Below are 13402 nucleotides of genomic sequence, written 5' to 3'. Positions count from 1 at the left end.
CCCCATCTAACCCCACTTTCAGGAATCTGCTTCAGCTTTTCGGTGCAAAAGTGGTAGTCACTGTACCCTTTGACACATGTCTTGATTCTAGCAATGGCATAAATTAGAAGGGATTCCAGATTATATTTCTTTTTTCCCATCCACACTCCAGCTAAGGCACTTCTGTATATGATTGGTTGTTTAGGTTAGGGCCCCCCCCCCCCCCCCCTCCTTTTGTTGTATGCGTTTTATTTGTATGCTTTAACAAAAAGGAGGGATGTTATGTTTCCCAGTAGAATTTGCTAAAATGCTAATTGAAGAATGTATTGTTGGATGGCTGGGGAGTGTTTGGCAGTGTTAAATTGGACTGCATTCTCAAGGATTGAAATGGTGCTTTGAAATATTGGGCTGGGAGAGGAGAGCAGACGGCAAGGAGGATCTGCTAGGAGAGGAGAGCAGACGGCAAGGAGGATCTGCTAGGAGAGGAGAGCAGACGGCAAGGAGGATCTGCTAGGAGAGGAGAGCAGACGGCAAGGAGGATCTGCTAGGAGAGGAGAGCAGACGGCAAGGAGGATCTGCTAGGAGAGGAGAGCAGACGGCAAGGAGGATCTGCTAGGAGAGGAGAGCAGACGGCAAGGAGGATCTGCTAGGAGAGGAGAGCAGACGGCAAGGAGGATCTGCTAGGAGAGGAGAGCAGACGGCAAGGAGGATCTGCTAGGAGAGGAGAGCAGACGGCAAGGAGGATCTGCTAGGAGAGGAGAGCAGACGGCAAGGAGGATCTGCTAGGAGAGGAGAGCAGACGGCAAGGAGGATCTGCTAGGAGAGGAGAGCATACGGCAAGGAGGATCTGCTAGGAGAGGGAATTGGGGGGGTTGATAGTGATATATGCTTGGTATTGTACATGATTCTGGCTCCGCTTGATTGGGATTCAAAGCGGGCGACCAGGCGATCGCCCGCCACGTGACGCGGGCGATTTGATCTAAAGTACCAATCAAGCGCAATCGGGCCATAAACATGGCTGTCAATTTGTTGCTGTTGGACGAGTTGTTCTTTAGTGATGATAGTGATGCGGAATACGCCTACAATATGGAGTGTGAATGCTTGGAAGTTACACATATATATTGGAAGTCACACATAATTATGTTTGATCTCCGGTTGAAATGGTTTGCAAGATATTGACCAATTGAAGGGACTGGCTGACTGGTCAAAAGCCTCGAATCTTGTGATCTTGTCATTTGACAAGTCATCTGCATGGAATCGTCATCGATTCACATTCAACTTCACTTGAAATTACTTCAATGAATCCTATCTAAGCCCCAAAACACACTTTAAACAATCACGAGTACTTAGATTCAACCCAATAATTAAGCACAGAAGCGTGAACACGGCCTGAAGGTACAACTTTCTCTTCAGAAGTAAAAGATTCACTTACTTTCCACCCGTGGCGGCCATTTTGATCTCGCATCAGCCGATGTGTTTTGGTCGGGCTTAAGCCGGTTGATGACCCGATTGTACTTGATTGAAAATACTTCACCCGGGCGCACCCGGGCGATCGCCCGGATTCCAATCAAGCGGAGCCTCTGATATATGCTTGGTATTGTACATGATAGTGATATATGCTTGGTATTGTACATGATAGTGATATATGCTTGGTATTGTACATGATAGTGATATATGCTTGGTATTGTACATGATAGTGATATATGCTTGGTATTGTACATTTGGTTTCTAAGCCCCTGGAGCCAAAACCTGAAATAAAATCTTAAAATCTTGACACACTGGCATGTCAGGGCAGTTTCCTGTTGCAGTGTGTGAACGGAAGACATAACCACCCTTGTAAGGTGGTAACGGTTGGAGTTCAAATTGTTATTACCGTAAACTACCTTGTATACGCCAAGTATCGAGTAAACGCCCACCCCCTACCTTGGGCCGAGAGCTGTGCAGAGGGCATACTACCTGTGGATCAAATTGTAATGAGCGTTTTTTGTGTGGCTCAACAGACAGCGGCAGTCCCTGTCCCATCACCGTGCCCATCCTCACCACCTACCTGACCGACCGTCTGCCCGCCTTTGTCACCGTCACCGACGCTTCCCTGGATACCATCGCTCTGCTCAGAGTCCTGCACGCCATCAACCGGCACTGGGCCTCGCTCTATGATGTAAGTGTGTGTGTGTGTGTGTGTGTATGTGTCCTGCATGCCATCAACCGGCACTCGGCCTTGCTCTATGATGTGAGAGTGTGTGTGAGTGTATGTGTCCTGCACGCCATCAACCGACACTCGGCCTCGCTTATGATGTGAGAGTGTGTGTGTGTGTCCTGCATACCATCAACCGGCACTGGGCCTTGCTCTATGATGTGAGAGAGAGTGTGTGTGTGTGTGTGTGTGTGTGTGTGTGTGTGTGTGTGTGTGTGTGTGTGTGTGTGTGTGTGTCCTGCACGCCATCAACCGGCACTGGGCCTCGCTCTATGATGTGAGAGAGTGTGTGTGTGTCTGTCTGTCTGTCTGTCTGTCTGTCTGTCCTGCATGCCAACAACCGGCACTGGGCCTCGCTCTATGATGTGAGTGTGTGTGTGTGTGTCTGTCTGTCTGTCCTGCACGCCATCAACCGGCACTGGGCCTCGCTTATGATGTGAGAGTGTGTGTGTGTGTCCTGCATACCATCAACCGGCACTGGGCCTCGCTCTATGATGTGAGAGTGTGTGTGTGTGTCCTGCATACCATCAACCGGCACTGGGCCTCGCTCTATGATGTGAGAGAGTGTGTGTGTGTGTGTGTGTGTGTGTCCTGCACGCCATCAACCGGCACTGGGCCTCGCTCTATGATGTGAGAGAGTGTGTGTGTGTGTGTGTGTGTGTCCTGCACGCCATCAACCGGCACTGGGCCTCGCTCTATGATGTGAGAGAGTGTGTGTGTGTCCTGCATACCATCAACCGGCACTGGGCCTCGCTCTATGATGTGTGTGTGTGTGAGTCCTGCACGCCATCAACCGGCACTGGGCCTCGCTCTATGATGTGAGTGTTCAGTGTGGGGGGGGGGGGGGGGGGGGGGGTGATGGGTATGTGTGACACAAACAGGTAAACTTGCTTTTTCCTTAACAGAAGCTTTGTCAAAGGTCAGATATCAGTAATGGACCAATTCCTTACTCCGTTGTGCTGTTGCTGTTCATATTACGTAAGCTTTATAAATAACTGTCTGTTGAAAGCGATGTCTCTCTGCCTCCCAGTCTTGGTGTTACACCCTGTGTGTCACCCTGTATGACTCGCGGTGTCAACATCAAACTTATGTCGCTCGCTTTCTCTGCAGGTGTCCTTCTTCGCCCAGCCCCTCCTGTCGTCCACGGAGTACCTGAGCTCCAAACTGACGGCCAAAGCAACGCGACAGCTGCAGGACCCGCTCATCATCATGACGGGCAACCTGCCCTGCTGGCTCAGTCAGATCGGCAACGCTGCGTAAGTCTTATGCCAATGAGTGGAAGAGAGGGCATACTCAGACCTGGGAACCCAGACTATTTCGCCGTAGTTTGTACGCATGATTGTCAGGAATACGACCAGCAGACCTGGGAACCCAGACCATTTCGCCGTAGTTTGTACGCATCATTGTCAGGAATACAACCAGCAGACTTGGGAACCCAGACCATTTCGCCGTAGTTTGTACGCATCATTGTCAGGAATACAACCAGCAGACTTGGGAACCCAGACCATTTCGCCGTAGTTAGTACGCATCATTGTCAGGAATACGACCAGCAGACCTGGGAACCCAGACCATTTCGCCGTAGTTTGTACGCATCATTGTCAGGAATACGACCAGTATGGTCAGTCTAAAAAAAAATACGACAAGAAAAATTGTTAGACTACTTTTTTTCACAAGCTTGTCCCGAATCCCATCCAGTATTTTGACACATTACAGGTTTTGTCAGTGAACATTGGAAGAAGCATTTGTTTTAAATGTATTGGAAAACTTAATTAACGGTGCGACGGACGTGTGTGAAGCATGTTTGAATCATGGATGTTCAAATGCTGTGTGGAGTACACTCATTTTTCCAAAAAATACACCAAGTTTGTTTGAGAATACTCATGGGTGAAACTTTTCCGCCTTACCAAATGAAATTGGTCAAATAAGGAATTCCCTATTTTGAAAATCTTTAAAAAAAAAATAATAAAAACTAAAAAAAAATTCGCCAGCGATCCGATCAGTATTTTCTCGAACACAGTGACCGGACATAGCTGAGTCTTTGTTTCACCGAACGCGCGAATTATCGGACTACAGCTTGGCATTTGTTACCATTGTTTACTGTGCAAATTTGTGTGTTTGAGATACCAGGAGAGGCCTACTACCAGCACGGTGGCCTAGTGGTAAGGCGTCCGCCCCGTGATCGGGAGGTCGTGGGTTCGAACCCCGGCCGGGTCATACCTAAGACTTTAAAATTGGCAATCTAGTGGCTGCTCCGCCTGGCGTCTGGCATTATGGGGTTAGTGCTAGGACTGGTTGGTCCGGTGTCAGAATAATGTGACTGGGTAAGACATGAAGCCTGTGCTGCGACTTCTGTCTTGTGTGTGGCGCACGTTATATGTCAAAGCAGCACCGCCCTGATATGGCCCTTCGTGGTCGGCTGGGCGTTAAGCAAACAAACAAACAAACAAACAAAAAGAGGCCTACCCTTAAAAAGCCTGATTTTTCGTTTTTTCAACCTGGGCCCCCTGACAGGGCATTGCCCCTGCACCCCACCAGGGCCTGGGCGGCCCCTGGACAACAAACTGACGACTAAATTGTCAAAAAAGAAAAGTGGGTCACACTGGTCCACGATCGCTCTGGGGTTGAATAAACCATGAGAACTGGTGTGTGTTTTACGCATACTAAATAGCCATTCAAGTGAACTGTGTCATGTACTGTTGTTAAATGCTAGTGCAAGTGTGTTTCATTAGGTTAGAAAAGCTTATTTCGTGAAAGATTCCATCGTTCTGTAAACCTCATGTGAGGTGTAGTAGGGCTTTAAGAAAAAAAGACAAGAGATTAAAAGTACTGAACTTGTCAAATCCAGGTGCACGGAGCCCCTGGGGCTTTTAGTCATACCTCAGGCAGCTATCCGTTAGAAGAACTACCAAGTTTCATTGACTTGCACCCAAAGAGTCAAGAACTGCGATTTTTTTACGAATTAATTTCGGACCCGGCTGGTCTTGACCTATTTTTGGATTTAAATTTAGATCAGGTAGATCACCACATCATGCACAAAAAGACACGTCACTAGCAAACTATGTCAGACATCATCATGAGTTTGTGTAAAACAAAATGGAGGCCGGAATCGCTCAGGTGAATCGAACTCAGACCAAACACCACGTAATAACTAGGTTAATTTATGCACTCGCGTGAACAAGAAACTGTCGAGCTTCACAGATGTCGTCGTTGGGTAGTTTTGGGTTTGTTTTACTACCATAGGAGGATTTTTGAACTGTAAATGCACTCAGCTGAAACAAAAACGCAAAACGAAGGCTGTGAGCTGCACTGTGCCTTTAAGACTTGTTTCAGACCCATTGAACACAGTTTGAGACCCATTGAACACAGTTTAAGACCCAATGAACACAGTTTCAGACCCATTGAACACAATTTCAGAGCTTTTCTTAGTGAACTTTTCTCAGAGTTGTGTATTATTTTGGAACCCTACGTCACTTTCAAACTTTTTTCATGAATCCTTGTTCCCATCTCTGTACATTCTCTAATTTTCATTCTTTATCTGTCTTTTCCAGCCCTTTCCTCTTCCCCTTCGACACCCGCCAGTTGCTGTTCTTTGCCACGGCGTTCGACCGCGACCGTGCCATGATGCGCCTGCAGCAAGATACCACAGGCGACAGCACCTCCCATGAAAATGAGAGGGTGGCCCCTCGGCTGGACAGGCGAAGGGTAAAGGCAGGCCAATGTTTCATTTTTTGCTTTGCTCAGTTGAGTCGGTGGTAAGGGGTTTAGTTTTGATTTCAACAATGTTCGTGTAAAATTATAAGTATGAGAAATAAGGCTGTGGCTTATTGTGGTGTCAGGGGTTTAGTTTTGATTTCAACAATGTTCGTGTAAAATTATAAGTATGAGAAATAAGGCTGTGGCTTATTGTGGTGTCAGGGGTTTAGTTTTGATTTCAACAATGTTCGTGTAAAATTATAAGTATGAGAAATAAGGCTGTGGCTTATTGTGGTGTCAGGGGTTTAGTTTTGATTTCAACAATGTTCGTGTAAAATTATAAGTATGAGAAATAAGGCTGTGGCTTATTGTGGTGTCAGGGGTTTAGTTTTGATTTCAACAATGTTCGTGTAAAATTATAAGTATGAGAAATAAGGCTGTGGCTTATTGTGGTGTCAGGGGTTTAGTTTTGATTTCAACAATGTTCGTGTAAAATTATAAGTATGAGAAATAAGGCTGTGGCTTATTGTGGTGTCAGGGGTTTAGTTTGGAAGGTTTTGTGTTAATGATGAAATTGTTACAAGGAACAGGTGAGATTTGAAACGTGTGAGTGTGATTTTTTGGGATCTGTGGATATTTGCTCTTACGTTTGCTCAGTTGAGTAGTAAGGGGTTTATTTTTGAGGGTCTTCTGTTTAGAATGAAATTCTTATACATGACTTGTGATATTCCAAACATGTGGGTGGGTGTTTGTTGGGCCTGCCGTTGTGGACATGTTACGAACATTCGGCCCTGGCTTTTGCAAGTTCATTGAAATTAACAACTCGCCCAAACGTGCTCATACACCTAAAACCACACTCATGCAAAAACATGGGTCAGAAACATGGGTCAGAAACATGGGTCAGAAACATGGGTGTACATAGAAATGGCAGCCCATGACCGCAGAACAAGAACAAGAAATGAACGCATCAACACCCGAGTCAGAGTAGGCATCAGGTTTACTCCGACTCATTGAGGAGACTTGAACGGCTTTTATTTTACAATTTCATGATCTCTTCTCTGTTGATGCATTTGATTTGGTGTTCATAATGTACCCACCCATGATGAAAGCTGAAATCAGCCACACAATAACTTTCAACGTTGACCTTGATGAAAGCTGAAATCAGCCATAGAATAACTTTCAACGTTGACCTTGATGAAAGCTGAAATCAGCCATAGAATAACTTTCAACGTTGACCTTTTTTTCTTGTTGGGCGAGTATTTAGCCTCAGGAGAGTTTCAATGTCCTGTAAGGAAGATTTGTTATGCACTTGATGTTGTTATAGTAACCCTAATTGCAGAGAACAGTGAGTCGCTTGGACCTGATGAAGCAAGCAGAGAAGGTGATGGATGAGCTGGGCAACTCTAAGGCACTGCTGGAAATTGGATATGAAAATGAAGTAAGCTCACTTATCTGGATGTGTCTTGGGCAATTAAGTAAGCACACTTATCTGGATGTGTCTTAGGCAATTAAGTAAGCACTCTTATCTGGATGTGTCTTAGGCAATTAAGTAAGCACACTTATCTGGATGTGTCTTAGGCAATTAAGTAAGCACACTTATCTGGATGTGTCTTAGGCAATTAAGTAAGCACACTTATCTGGATGTGTCTTAGGCAATTAAGTAAGCACACTTATCTGGATGTGTCTTAGGCAATTAAGTAAGCTCATTTATTTGGATGTGTCTTAGGCAATTAAGTAAGCACACTTTTGTGGATGTGTCTTAGGCAATTAAGTAAGCACACTTATCTGGATGTGTCTTAGGCAATTAAGTAAGCACACTTATCTAGATGTGTCTTAGGCAATTAAGTAAGCACACTTATCTGGATGTGTCTTAGGCAATTAAGTAAGCACACTTATCTAGATGTGTCTTAGGCAATTAAGTAAGCACACTTATCTGGATGTGTCTTAGGCAATTAAGTAAGCACACTTATCTGGATGTGTCTTGGGCAATTAAGTAAGCTCACTTTTGTGGATGTGTCTTAGGCAATTAAGTAAGCACACTTATCTGGATGTGTCTTAGGCAATTAAGTAAGCACACTTATCTGGATGTGTCTTAGGCAATTAAGTAAGCACACTTATCTGGATGTGTCTTAGGCAATTAAGTAAGCACACTTATCTGGATGTGTCTTAGGCAATTAAGTAAGCACACTTATCTAGATGTGTCTTAGGCAATTAAGTAAGCACACTTATCTGGATGTGTCTTAGGCAATTAAAGGTCCTTGTCTACATTTTTACATGAAATCGCCATTTGACCATTAAAATGCAGAGTCTATTATCTACAAATATCAACAATACACCCCCTTTCGATCAGGAAAGACAAAGCCAGTGTAGCCGTTTGAAAATTCATTGTAGTATTCCAGCGTAGTACTCATAGTAGGATATCTTTATTTGGAAAATGCCAAGCGCAAAACTCCTCTCAAATCCCCTGCATTTTGTGCGTTTAAAAAAAAGCGTGGACAGCGCTCCAGTGTCAAACTGTTGCTGCACTTGTTTGGGCGTGGCTATAAGCATAGTGACATGAATTTGATTGGTCAGTATTTTTAGGCAAAGCACATGTTCTCAGCAAACAGAAAACAAAATATTGGAAGCGTGAGTCACGCTACCCAAAAATAAAATCTTTTTTTACATATTTTTTTTTTCTATAACTTTTTTCCCCATGGTTCATTCATCATTTGACATAATTTTATATTGAAATCTAACCATAAGATTATTGAAAAAAAGCAAAAATGTAGACGACCACCTTTAAGTAAGCACACTTATCTGGATGTGTCTTAGGCAATTAAGTAAGCACACTTATCTGGATGTGTCTTAGGCAATTAAGTAAGCACACTTATCTAGATGTGTCTTAGGCTAGGGGAAGGGGGGGGGTGGGTTTCTGCTATAGAAAACCTGTCTTGGTTCTTTGTTAACCTACAGATGTTACAAGATCCGCATTGACAGATGGAGATACAAATTTCAAAGAAAAGGGGAGAAGTTTTGTTCAAAATATTTTTACTGAAAAAAAGGTCATTGAATGTTGATTTGTGTGCGACGGACGCAGTAGCGGTGTGTAACACATCGGCCTCCTAATCGGAAGGTCGTGAGTTCGAATTAGGTCCGTGGCCGCCTGGTGGGTTAAGGGTGGAGATTTTTCCGATCTCCCAGGTCAAGTTATGTGCAGACCTGCTTGTGCCTTATCCCCCTTCGTGTGTACACGCAAGCATAAGACCAAGTGCGCACGGAAAAGATCCTGTAATCAGAGTTCGGTGGGTTGTATAAACACGAAAATACCCAGCATGCTTCCCCCGAAATAGGCGTATGCTGCCTGAATGGCGGGGTAAAAACAGTCATACACGTAAAAACCCACTCATGCAAAAACATGAGTGAACGTGGGAGTTTCACCCCATGAACGAAGAAGAAGAAAATGAAGAAGATTTGTGTGCATTGATTAAATGGAATCAAAAATCAAGATTACCAAGACACTTCACTTTGACATAGAATTTGTATAGCAAGAATGGGAAAAAATGTTGACTACACTGAGAATTTGTATAGCTTAAAGAATAGGAAAAAATGTTGACTACACTGAGAATTTGTACAGCTTAAAGAATGGGAAAAAATGTTGACTACACTGAGAATTTGTACAGCTTAAAGAATGGGAAAAAATGTTGACTACACTGAGAATTTGTACAGCTTAAAGAATGTGACAAAATGTTGACTACACTGAGAATTTGTATAGCTTAAAGAATGGGACAAAATGTTGACTACACTGAGAATTTGTATAGCAAGAATGGGAAAAAATGTTGACTACACTGAGAATTTGTATAGCTTAAAGAATAGGAAAAAATGTTGACTACACTGAGAATTTGTACAGCTTAAAGAATGGGAAAAAATGTTGACTACACTGAGAATTTGTACAGCTTAAAGAATGTGACAAAATGTTGACTACACTGAGAGCCCTATTTTGATACCTTGTTTTCCCAGATATTCTCTTAATTTTTTTTTTTTTTTTCTTTCTTTTTTTCTTCTTCCTCCTCTTCCTCCTGTTCACTTTCTCTTTCTATTTTCCCTCTTTTCTCTTTTTCTTCTTTGCTTGTCCCTATGCTTGTTCCTTCTCCCAGTATGCACCCACGCCGCCCCGTCCCAGCACTCACTGCAACATCCACCCCTGAACTTCGTTCCGCCGCCAGACTTTGTCGAATCAATGAGCCCCCAGTGTTGGTCAGACACCTGGGCACCCTCACTAATTTTACAGACACTCCAGGGAAGGATGTCAGGCCGCTGCGGTAGGTTACCCTCGGAAGATGACACTGCACTGCTGCAGAGTCACTTCGACGGTGTTCAGTATTGCAGGGATGAGATTCTTCCGCCAATTGGCGGAATTCCGCCCAAAAGTTCGTTCCCAGGACCATTTTTCTGAATCGTCTAAATCCGTTGAGAAAAAATGGGGGGGGGGGGGGGGGGGGGTAGAGTAATTGTTGTGGTTACATTGGATTCGATCTGTAAAGTCCTACCTACAACCCTAAAGTCGATTTTACAGATCAAATCTCCGATAAAATAATGACAACATAACCTCCGTATCGAAGGAAGTGGACCTTCGACCCGAATATGAACTTTCCATTTGGGACTAAGTTTCCCTTTCACCGAGTGTCTTCATTCCGAAAATTCATAAACGGGCTGATTCAGCTGTCGGCTTTAGCCTGCTCAGTTACAAAGATGGCGTCGGTGAGAACATGCGTCGGTGAGAACATTGACGGAAAGCGAACATGTTTTGGCGTCGGAGATCGACCAGGGTGTGAAGAATAAGTGGGTTCCGAAATGGTAGGAAGAAATCGTCACGTCTGAACTACGCGGGAGAAAACTGTCGCTCCGACTTGGAGATTCTATTAAAAAGTTGACTGTTCCGGGAAATTCCTGAGCTAAAGTTACTTAAATGTTGCACATATGACTGACAAAATGTTGTATGCTTCTACTGCTCGGACTCATTTCCAAGTCTTTTTTTATGGTCAAAGTGTCAAAAAATCTTCAGCTTCAGGGGGCCTGGACCCCACTGGGGGCCTTCTACGGCCCCCGAACCCCCGCCAAATAATTTCCTCCCAAAACACTTTTAGGGAATCTCATCTCTGTATTGGTCCTGTTCCTGGCAAGGGACACAGGCACCGCTACCTACTAAGCCCTCTACTTATGACACTGACTGTTAAGTCACGGAGCCAGACTGAGTGAGCGTCTCCTCAGAGAGCAGACCGCCACTGCGTCCTTCCGTCAACCCCCCCGGAGCATCCCAGGCTGGCAGCAGAATATTCAGGGATGGCTGGAGCAGGAACACTGGAGCCAAGGTCACCACGAGAGCCCTGAGCAGGAAGGGTCACAAGAATCGAGACAATTTATTTTTTATTTTTGCGCTTTCTGAGTCAATCGCATTCGTGAAGTGAATGACACTCGGCTGTGTGATCCCAGCCTTCCCATTGGAACTTTAGCACTTCCACTCTGGGTAGGAGCCGACCGAAGCTCGAAAAACCCACGCTCCCCTTATGGGATTCGAACCACGATCTCCCGGCCCGCAGTCCGATGCGCTAACCACTGCGCCACGGGGGCCGGTAGATATTCTCTTCATAACCAGTTTGAAATATCTACTTCTTTTGAAAACTTCTATTCTTAGACGTCTTGAGTGGGGTGCAGGAGAAAGTGCCCAACTGGTTGGGACCCAAGGTCACTAACAAACCTCAATTTTAACCAATCAGACTTGGGAGCTTGGTTCACACCCAGCTGGACCCTTTTATGTGCACACAACAATTAGAAGTTAAAAAGTGAGGGATCACTATAAGTAGTTATGCTTTTTGTTCGTGTCTTATTGGTCCTGCTTCGTGGTTGAAAACGACGTTAAACACCAAATAAAGAAAGAAAGAAAGAATTGGTCCTGCTTTTCATTCATCCCTTTGTTATTTGTCCAGGTGGGAACAGGCCTGGGCCCTACCCTAACCCTAACCCTAACCCTTTGTTATTTGTCCAGGTGGGAACAGGCCTGGGCCCTACCCTAACCCTAACCCTAACCCTTTGTTATTTGTCCAGGTGGGAACAGGCCTGGGCCCTACCCTAACCCTAACCCTAACCCTTTGTTATTTGTCCAGGTGGGAACAGGCCTGGGCCCTACCCTAACCCTAACCCTTTATTTGTCCAGGTGGGAACAGGCCTGGGCCCTACCCTAACCCTAACCCTTTGTTATTTGTCCAGGTGGGAACAGGCCTGGGCCCTACCCTAACCCTAACCCTTTGTTATTTGTCCAGGTGGGAACAGGCCTGGACCCTAACCCTAACCCTAACCCTTTGTTATTTGTCCAGGTGGGAACAGGCCTGGGTCCTACCCTAACCCTAACCCTTTGTTATTTGTCCAGGTGGGAACAGGCCTGGGCCCTACCCTAACCCTAACCCTAACCCTAACCCTTTGTTATTTGTCCAGGTGGGAACAGGCCTGGGCCCTACCCTAGAGTTTTATGCCCTGGTGTCCAAAGAACTGCAGAGAGCAGACCTGGAGCTGTGGAAAGGGGAACAGGTGCAGATGTCGAGTCAGACAGGTACGCTCATGTTTTTAGCTACGCTCATGTTTCTAGATACGCTGATGGTTTTAGGTACGCTCATGTTTGTAGGTACGCTGACAGATCTAGGTACGCTGATAGTTGTAGGTACGCTGATAGTTGTAGGTACGCTGATAGTTGTAGGTACGCTGATAGTTCTAGGTACGCTGATAGTTCTAGGTACGCTGATAGTTCTGGGTACGCTGATGGTTCTAGGTACGCTGATAGTTCTGGGTACGCTGATAGTTCTGGGTACGCTGATAGTTCTAGGTACGCTGATGGTTCTAGGTACACTGATAGTTCTAGATACGCTGATGGTTCTAGGTACGCTGATAGTTCTGGGTACGCTGATAGTTCTAGGTACACTGATAGTTCTGGGTACACTGATAGTTCTAGATACGCTGATGGTTCTAGGTACGCTGATAGTTCTGGGTACGCTGATAGTTCTGGGTACGCTGATGGTTCTAGGTACGCTGATAGTTCTGGGTACGCTGATAGTTCTGGGTACGCTGATAGTTCTAGGTACGCTGATAGTTCTGGGTATGCTGATAGTTCTGGGTACGCTGATGGTTCTAGGTACGCTGATAGTTCTAGGTACGCTGATAGTTCTGGGTACGCTGATAGTTCTAGGTACGCTGATGGTTCTAGGTACGCTTCTTCTTCTTCTTTGTCGTTCACTAGAGCTGATAGTTCTGGGTACGCTGATAGTTCTGGGTATGCTGATAGTTCTGGGTATGCTGATAGTTCTGGGTACGCTGATGGTTCTAGGTACGCTGATAGTTCTGGGTACGCTGATGGTTCTAGGTACGCTGATGGTTCTGGGTACGCTGATAGTTCTGGGTACGCTGATAGTTCGAGGTACGCTGATGTTTCCAGACTGAAATGGTTGTGTTGTGCATGTCGATGAGTCGATGAGGACTGCAATGGGATCATGCACATTTTTTACTCCC

General features: G+C 45.2%; 1 protein-coding gene across 8 annotated transcripts in view; it reads left to right on the top strand.

Moving 5' to 3' along the window:
- Positions 1-13402, top strand: part of LOC138946212 (E3 ubiquitin-protein ligase TRIP12-like) — a 158397-nt gene that overhangs the window by 124956 nt on the left and 20039 nt on the right. For 6 of the 8 annotated variants that reach the window (XR_011449207.1, XM_070317731.1, XM_070317732.1 and 3 more), the window contains 5 exons: positions 1980-2137; positions 3284-3429; positions 5722-5881; positions 7206-7304; positions 12338-12452. Coding sequence is in view for 7 of the 8 variants with exons in the window: in XM_070317731.1 (XP_070173832.1) it covers positions 1980-2137; positions 3284-3429; positions 5722-5881; positions 7206-7304; positions 12338-12452 (678 nt within the window). In the remaining variant the exon portion in view is untranslated. The remainder of the gene's footprint in view (positions 1-1979; positions 2138-3283; positions 3430-5721; positions 5882-7205; positions 7305-12337; positions 12453-13402) is intronic. The other 2 variants (XM_070317735.1, XM_070317729.1) reach the window with 1 other exon arrangement.

This window comes from Littorina saxatilis, linkage group LG13, assembly GCF_037325665.1.
Source record: "Littorina saxatilis isolate snail1 linkage group LG13, US_GU_Lsax_2.0, whole genome shotgun sequence".
Taxonomy (NCBI): Eukaryota; Metazoa; Mollusca; class Gastropoda; order Littorinimorpha; family Littorinidae; genus Littorina; species Littorina saxatilis.
The sequence above is the reverse complement of the archived record's forward strand: the minus strand, read 5'-3'. Positions and strand labels throughout refer to the sequence as shown.